At 44.2% G+C, this 9,186-nt stretch overlaps 1 protein-coding gene across 2 annotated transcripts in view; it reads right to left on the reverse strand.

Annotated features, from left to right (window-relative positions):
- egfra (epidermal growth factor receptor a (erythroblastic leukemia viral (v-erb-b) oncogene homolog, avian)) overlaps nucleotides 1-8,854 on the reverse strand; it is a 372,624-nt gene extending 363,770 nt beyond the window's left edge. For both annotated transcript variants that reach the window (XM_072508802.1, XM_072508801.1), the window contains exon 1: nucleotides 8,655-8,854. In XM_072508802.1, coding sequence (XP_072364903.1) covers nucleotides 8,655-8,742 — 88 coding nt within the window. In that variant the 5' untranslated portion in view covers nucleotides 8,743-8,854. The remainder of the gene's footprint in view (nucleotides 1-8,654) is intronic.
- Between the last annotated feature and the right edge of the window lie 332 nt (nucleotides 8,855-9,186).

Below are 9,186 nucleotides of genomic sequence, written 5' to 3' on the forward strand. Positions count from 1 at the left end.
GATGTTGCACCAAAACAAAAGCCATCTAACCTACACTATACCATTATCACCCATATGTTTATCCAATAAACTTTTAAATGCCCTCAATGTTGGCGAGTTCGAGGTCCTGGTATCTCCAACCATTTGGAGTGTGCACCTACCAGGACCAAAAAGATGGAACCCAGAAGCGAACCGGCAATGTCCGTGTGCACCATCATCCATGGACTCCCAGGCCACTCCCATAGATGTTGGAAGCCTGAAGGAGGAAGTTTTTGATTCTCCTGGCATACATCACACCATCTCACCAAGCCCATGATGTGTGAGTCGGGAGCGGGCCACCAAACGTAGCTCCTGGTGAGCATTTTCATTTTTGGTACTCTAGGGTGGTCATTATGCACTTCCATAAGTATCAGACACCGCCCCAGGCAAGGGACTACTACTCATAACCTTGAGCTTGCGTTTAATAGTCAGATCGGGTTTCATTTCTTCTCAGTGTTGTTCTTGGAATCCACCACTCTGGATCATGTACTTTAGTTTCGGCAAAGTTGGATCTTATTGTGTACAGGCTTTAATTTGCCTTGCGGACGCTGCCAAAATCTCTAAAAAATTTAGGATTATCGCAACCTCTTCCAATGCTGGTAAAGGAGCCGGGCTTGTAGGCAGCGGGAGGGCGACTCAATGCATTGCCATTAGCTATCCGTGTTCTAAAAGATATTCATAAGCTGCAAGTAACAGGGCCCAACACTGTTTCCAGGCGGAGGCAATAGAGGGAATTGCCTCATCCTCTTTAAAAGGTCCCAATAAGAACTTGTGGTCGGTAACTGTTATGAAACGCCTACCTTAGACATATTGCTGGAACTTGGTTTATACCAAACACGACTGCCAAACCCTCGCTCCCAATTTGCGAATACCTCTGCTCAGCAGGAAGGGTCCTGTGATTGGCTTTTCCAGTCCATCTGTCCAACGGTGTGAAAGTACCGTCCCAATCCCATGAGGGAAAGCATCACATGTCAAACCGAGTTCCTTCGGAGGGTCAAAATGGGCTAATAAGTTGGATGACAGGAATTGTTATTTAACTTTATTGAAAGCTTCCACCTGTGATGCCTCCCAAGTTGGTACCTCTGTAGTAGGATATGCAAAGGGTGCAAAAGTAAGGAGGTCAAATTTGGAATAAATTTCCCATAATAATTTTCTAATCCCATCCTCATCACCATCATAATAATCTCGCCAAGGCCAGTCTTCCAACGCCATACCCTTTTATTTACATAATGGATCTAGGCCGCAGCCATGGTTCACAGCGCACAGGTCCAAGCCTGTGAACCAACAGAATACCCACCTGGGTTGAAGCAGCAGGGTTTTAAACTCCCACTGCTCATTTCCGATTGGGCGAGCTTCCAGCTGCTCAATAGGGAAATTCATATATCATGAAGCCCAGAGGGAGATCTATTGATAATCCTCTGTCTACTTCATGGCCACCATAGCAGCAGTTCTACCTTCAAAGGTGGGCAATGCTCATGAATTAGAGAAACAAAGGGTGCCTCATGATGGAGGTGCCCTCTAAAAATCATACATTAAGAATGGCCATAACTGTAAGGCTGTCATTGTGGAGTGACTACCCCTCCATTGGAAGGCTAGCAGCCATACCTGTGGCCCCACTGCCCTGGTGGAGGCTGCTTAAGTTTTCTCACTGGATGGAGTGCTGCCCTTCCCCACCTTTTGGTGCCAGTTGTGTTTCGGCCTCAGCAGGGAATCCAGATGTTGACTGGAAAATCAGTGTGTGAAGAGCGGACATAAAAGGCCCTTCAATTGACCAAATGTGCTCCCCGCCACTTGCAGGCATACATCAGTCACCCCGTGCACCTGGTCACCAAGCAATCCTACCAGAATGGAGATGGACCAGAGGTGTCAAAATGACGGGTAATTGTCACGCTAGCCAATGGCAGGAAATTCCAGGGCCCTCTGCCTCCAATCCCGCCTCTGCAGCCGATTGATAATGCAACTCAATAAGTCTGATGCACCATTGAATTATAGAATGAGTGTGTATAAACAGCAGAGGTTTGCCAAACATACTTCCAAGATGGTGGAATCGAAACATTAGCAGGTCACATGTGTCAAATTTTGCTTAATATTTATCTAGTTGGAATAATTTTACCTTATACTCCTTTTTTTGGTAAATCAAGTGAAGCATACGTCTTCCTGGAACTACAATAATTTAATACAAAAGTGTAAGGCAAAAAGTATAGGGCAGCACGGTAACACAGTGGTTATCACCGTTGCTTCACAGCTCCAGGATCCCAGGTTCGATTCCCGGCTTGGGTCAGGCCTGTGTGAAGTCTGCACATTCTCCCTGTGTCTGCGTGGGTTTCCTCCGAGTGCTCCGGTTTCCTCCCCCAGTCCAAAGATGTGCAGGTTAGGTGGATTGGCCATGCTAAATTTCCCTTAGTGTCCAAAAAGTTTAGGTGGGGTAACTGGGTTACGGGGATAGGGTGGAGGTGTCGGCTTAAGTAGGGTGCTCTTTCCAAGGGCCGGTGCAGACACGATGGGCCGAATGGCCTCCTTCTGCACTGTAAATTTTATGATTTGTCACCCTGCCACGTAGATATTTTGTTTGTACACTATGACATGTGCACCGTAAGGTGGATGAGCAGTCTATGAAACAGTTTTCATCCAAGCACTGGCTAATAGCTTGCTGGTAATGCTACGATGCAAAGCTGAAAATTACATTGTTAAGACTGGACTTTATAATCATGAATGATGGTACCATTAGGTATTGATAATAGATTTTTTGAATAATGCCCCCAACGGTCCATCTGCCTGAAAATAAATCAGTGAACCCCCTATAAAAGACCAAGAAGGCGATTTTCTACACTCCTCGTGGTGTGTTTCTCGGTGGCGGGAGGCAGCCCCCCGTTAGTCGGTGGTGGGATCGTCTGGTTCTGCTGCTTTCAATGGTATTTCCCAGTGAATCCACCCTTGCCACGAGGAATCCCGTGGTGGGGGATCGGTGTCGGTGGGACCAGAAGACCCCATCGGCCTGAACAGTCAGAAGGTCTTGCCCTAAATGTCTAAAACAACATATTTAATCATTTGTTTTTAATAATCTTCTATTGTCACAAGTAGGCTTACATTAACACTGCAATGAAGTTGCTGTGAAAAGCCCCTGAGTCGCCATATTCCAGCGCCTGTTCGGGTACACTGAGGGAGAATTCAGAATGTCCAATTCACCTAACAGCACATCCTTTGGGACTTGTGGAAGGAAACCGGAGCACCCGGAGGAAACCCACGCAGACACGGGGAGAGCGTGCCAACTCCACACAGACAGTGACCCAAGCCGGGAATTGAACACTTTGAAAAAGAAAAGCATTTTTCTGTAGGTACTTTAAGTATATTGGATGACATTTGAAAATGCAAAGCAGGGTCGCATAAATCTAATTTTATTGAAGACATACACTATCAAATATCATTAATAGTTCTGATTTAAGGCAGCATCCAGCTTTTGTTTTGTCAAAGTTTAAATGAAAAGACTTCAATCCTTTCACAATAAAAGTAATTTACAACACCGTAACAGGTCATAGAGCCTTTTTGGTCTACGCTGATGTTTATACTTTTCTCATCCATCTGCCTTCACAGCGTTTCAGCACATCATTTCATTGCCTTTTCTTCCAATTATTTGTTCAGTTCTCTTTTGAAATCATTTAACCCATTTGCCTCAACGGCTTCCTGAGGTGGTGAGTTCCACAGATTGAGACTCAATGTTCAAAATTATACTTTTAATGAATATAACCCTTGCAATGTGGCTACCAGAGCAGGTCAGAGACTGGGAATTCTGTAGCGAGTAACTCACCTCCTGACTCCACAAAGCCTGTCCACCATCTGCAAGGGACAGGTATGTGATGGAATATCTTCCACTTACCTGGATGAGTGCAGCTCCAACAACACTCAAAAGACATTCAACACCATCCAGGATGAAGCAGCCTGCTTGATTGGGCCCCCACCCATCAGCTTAAACATTCACTCCCTTCACCACTAACACACTGTGTCAACAATGTCTAGTATCTACAAGATACACTGCAGCAGCTGAGCGAGGCTCCTTCACCGTGACCTACACCAGAAAGACAAGAGCAGCAGCTACATGGGAACACCACCACCTGCAGTTCTCCTCCAAGACGCACACCATCTTGTCTTGGTACTATACAGCCATTCCTTCACTGTCACCGGGTCAAAATCCTGGAACTCTCTTCCTAACAGCACCGCAGGTGTACCTACACCACATGGACTGCAGCGGTTCATTAAGACGGCTCGCCACCATCTTCTCAAGGGCAATTAGTGATGGGCAATAGATGTTGGGTAACCTGCAGCACCCACATCCTGGGAATGAATACATTTTAAAAAGACCAAAATATATAAACATTCATTAAAAGAAAGCTTGAATTATCTTTAAAATAATAATGATCCTCAAATCTCAAATAAACCTGTCAGCAGGCTGAACGATAAGGATAATAAGAATAAACGTGGTAAATTGTCTGGAACATGGCTTTATATTTAGTCGTTTTACATTAAATTTTCCAGAAATCTTGCATTTCTTAAAAAGGTCATCAATCTGAAATTTTAACCAGAGGTTTCTCTCTCCACAGATGCTGTGCCTGACCGGCAAAGTTTTCCCAGAAATTCCTGCCTTTAATTTTAAATCCCCAACATCGTCAGCATTTGCTCTTCTCTCTCTTCCCTCCCCTTGCCACTAAATTAAATGGCTATCCGTCTACTGCACATAATTAAGGTACATTCACAAGCTGGTACATATGACTGACATAGCTAAGAGTACCATAAAGTTAAAAAGACAAATGCACATAACTTACTTCAAAACTCAAACAATGTCTGAATAGAGAGATCTCAATAAAGTTTATTTCTAACGAACCTATTTTGCTAAAAGCATGCCATTGCAGTTAAAGAGCAGTTAACAGTTTGGCCAAGCACCAATGTGTACCTCCCGTCTCAGTCTGGTGACACAGCACTTCAGGCCCATGTGCCTACAAACCTTGAAGTTTTTAATTACTGTTAGAAAGTCAACTGCTTGCTAAGAAAAATCAGATAACTCTCAGGTCCCTTAACATAACTGCAGTTTGCTGCAGGTTCTATTACAGTGTGATATGAAAATTGCCTTGAAACTATATAGGACCCATTACATGTACAAATGACACTCGATAACACTGAAGCACACACGTGAGTACATATATAAAATGTTCCAATAGGTTTGCTGATCGGAGAAAACATGCACTTAATTTTAAACAGAATTCTCAGTATCTGAAACAATTATGAAGTAGGATATAACTGGATAGTTCAAGCATTAAAGTTCTACCCTATCACTGTTTACTGAAGAAAACCTGTAGATAATCTCTGCAGTAAAGTGTACAAGCACGTGAAAGTAAATATGCTACACTGTTCAAAAGTAAGTCACCCGTTGAGATTGAATGTTTGAAAAACTGGAAATCTATTCAATTTATGAAGAAAGGAGGACTTTTAAAAACTGCTGTGTTTGATTGCACTTTATCTGAAAGATTCTCTTGCAGTAACAAAGTTAATCATCCACTGTCACACATAGCCTATTCAATGATTAAACTCATCACTGCTCTGGCAATCTTACACAAAGTTGTACCAAAAATATAAATGTAAAGAGAATTCTGTTCTTTTTCTGGGAAGCAAATACAAGAACTGAAGGAAAATTAGATGGGTACACATATTATTTCATTTCACAAGCCACTTTTATTCAGGGGGAAAATATAATGCAGTGCTAAATTGAACTTAATCTTTCTGGCTTTGGGTGGAAGCACATTGGGCCTTAGCTTCCAAGTTCCTCAGCATCGGATTCCCATAACAGCCTCCCCGAACAGGCGCTGGAATGTGGCGCCTAGGGGCTTTTCACAGTAACTTCATTTGAAGCCTACTTGTGACAATAAGCGATTTTCATTTCATTCATTTTCATTTCATTAGGGTGGGTGTTCCCAAAGATGCGCTGGGAAAGCCCTTTCAGAACTTCACAGGTAAGGGTTTGCAAGTCAATTTATCAGGAGTGCTAACTTCCTCCTGGGCAATTGCATTGCACTGGAAACCATCCTTTACCATCCTTCAATTTGATTTAAATGGCAAATTTCGATTGTTCCGACAAGGATTACACCAATAGTTACTCAGCAACAGTTAGAAGATTTCAAACCTCTCCTAACTTCTGGGTAACTGTTGTAAAGACCCAGACTGACCCCGCCACAGGGCTCCCCCATATCTCCAATCCCCAGGGAACAACCCCCCCCCCCCACCGCCCCCCCTGCACTGTATACCCTAACCCCGTATGGGATAGCCCCACCCCCGCACAGGACTTCCCAAGCCCCGATCTGACCCGCCATCTCCATCCCTGGAGGCCTAACCCAACCTCACCTCACCCCCCCCCCCCCACCTAACCAACTCGACCACCCATACTTGACCCACAATCTCCATACCCAATTCCCCACCCCTCCCCCGCCCCAGCAGACCCTACCTCCGACAACCTGACCCCCTTTCATTTTGTCACCTGTAATATTCTTGTCTCACAAAAAATCTATTAATATCAGTTTTGAAATTTTCAACAGATTGAGCCTCAACAGCTTTTTGGGGGCAGAAGGATAAAGTTCCATATTTTCACCATCCTTTGTGTGAAGAAGTGCTTCCTGACATCATTCCTGATCAACCTGAATCTAATAACAGTTAAATGCCCCCCTATTCTTTTGCCAGTCGCATCAGATGAAACTTTCTCTCCATCTGATACTTCAGTTATTGTTAACAACACAATTCAATTTCCCTCTAATCATCTATCCTCAAAGGAATAGAAGACTAATCTACACAATCTGCCTTTATAATTTAACCTCTTTAACCCTGGTGCACTTCTGGGAAGAGAGAAAGGGGTTGAAAGTGTATAAAAGTCATTGGTACTTGTTTGAGATATTGTTCACACTCTGAATTAGCCACAAGCTTTTCATGGATTTTTACTCCAATTCCTCCAGTAAAATGTTCTTATGCTAAATGTGAACAATCACAATTGTTTTCCTTCATATCCATTGCAGCCTAAATACAGTCTGTACACTTCCACTGTGAAGTAAATTGCTGTGAGATTATTGGGACAGACTAGTGGTTTTGATTATGTATCTAAACAGGCCGCAGTGTTTGATATCAATATAGTGTCATGAATGAAAAGTATTTGAACTTTCCAGCACTGTTATTTTCTTCATCCTGATCAACACAGAAAAGTAAAACAGTTTGTTTGCAAATATCTGATTCACTGTTATGGGATAACTTGCATAACACCACCTCATTTTTGTATTTCCTTCAAAATGACATTCCTTTGCACATAGAATTAAGGACACTTGTGCTATCACACAAGTACGGATGGAGCTGTGATATTTAAAGCAGAAAATGCTGGAAATACTCAGTGGGTCAGACAGCATCTGTGGAGAAAGAAACAAAGTTAATATTTCATCAACCTCCACAGAGGCTACCCGACCTGCTGAGCATTTTCTCTTTTTATTTCAGATTTCCAGCACCCAGTTTTTTTTTATGACAAAGAACTCCTCTTTTCAACCAATTTACAATAAAAATCCAACCTTTTAGACTACCTGGAATGACAAATATCTGACATCAGTCAGTCTTGAAACAAAGTCTCAGTGCAGCATGATAAATTATTCGCATCTGAAGCTGGCTTCTCATAACTTCACTGCTCCTGGCTTTTATCGTCCACAGCGATTGCAAGGAATATTCATCACGTTGATGAGATAGCAATGGACATTTGGGTTGCGTTACTGCAGATGTTAAATTACATGCCTAATTCCAGAGGGCATTAAAATAAATTGCACAGACTGCCTGGCTGAATGCAACTTCGCCTCTTTCCTAGAATGCTAACGACAGTGGAACATGGAGCAAGACTCTGCTATGAGGCAGGATTACAATTGCCGACGGATTATCAGATACATACAAATCAATTCACACGTTCCGGTGCAGCTAACCGACATGGAATCAACAGTCTGATTTCATTGCAGACAAGTTACCTGCAATAACCTATAGGGTGGACCTTGAGATCTTTCACGCCTCAGAAACACATGTGTTATGTCTGTTTGTATTTTGGAGCTGTGCTTCAAGTAACAGTACAGACAATTGTAAACTAAGATAAGAAAACCAGGGAGGAAATGCCTGCGATCGGCGGTGTGGAGGAATATGTGCGTGTTCAGAGAAAGCCAAACTTTCTAACCTTCCCCTGGCAGCAGAAACATCCCACAGCTCAACTGCTGAGAGAGTTCCTTGCAGGTTAAAGTCCTTCGGCAAAACGGAAGGAAATGAAGCACTAGAGAGACATTCAGTGTTGGCTGATTTACTGAGATTGCCAGAACATAGAACAGAACCCACCCCAGCACTCCCGCTGAGAAGGGATGACAGCCCGGAGGAACTTCAGTCCCGGGAACACAGCGGTTCCCAAACACCGGCTGAGAAATCAGACAGCGAGCTTGCACTCGAGAAGCTCGCTCCTCCCCTCCTACAGCCCTTTCCTTCAAAGCCTTTGCCCTGAAATGTTCCTTCGAGGAGGTGTCTCGGAAGCAGAGGGGCGGGAGCGAGCAGCGAGCCCACTGCTTTGAAAGTTTCTCCCTGCCAGTGGTTCTTACCTTCCCTGGACAGGAACGCTCTGCCCAGACTCAGGAGGATCAGGAGGTGAACGCAGCCAGGCAGTGGGGAACACAACGAGCCGCTCATGATTCAAATGCTTCACTCTTGGCGATATCCTCTGTTGAGTCCAGAGCAGCAGCAGCAGGGCTGAGTTTGCCTAACCCAACCCCTGTCTGAGGATCTGCGCCTCCCCCTCCCTGTGTCAGCCTGGAGCCAGCACTCAGCCTGACGTCACTGGGAGGCGAGAGAGATACAGGTGAGGCTGACACTCACTGGGTCCTACACTCCCCACACACACACACACATACACACAACACTCCCCACATTACTGTTCACACACTCATCCTCTGTGTTAACTCATCAACAGGACGGAGCTTGACACAGCAGCGAGACATCTGTGAACACACACCACATATCCCATTAACCCTTCCAGGGTGAGAAGAGACAACAGCAGAGATAGGACTCGCAGCGTGGACACATCTGTGCAGCAGCACAGAACTCCTTCCTCTCTCTTTTCTACCTTTGCTTTTC

The sequence above is a fragment of the Scyliorhinus torazame genome, chromosome 6 (assembly GCF_047496885.1).
Source record: "Scyliorhinus torazame isolate Kashiwa2021f chromosome 6, sScyTor2.1, whole genome shotgun sequence".
Classification (NCBI taxonomy): Eukaryota; Metazoa; Chordata; class Chondrichthyes; order Carcharhiniformes; family Scyliorhinidae; genus Scyliorhinus; species Scyliorhinus torazame.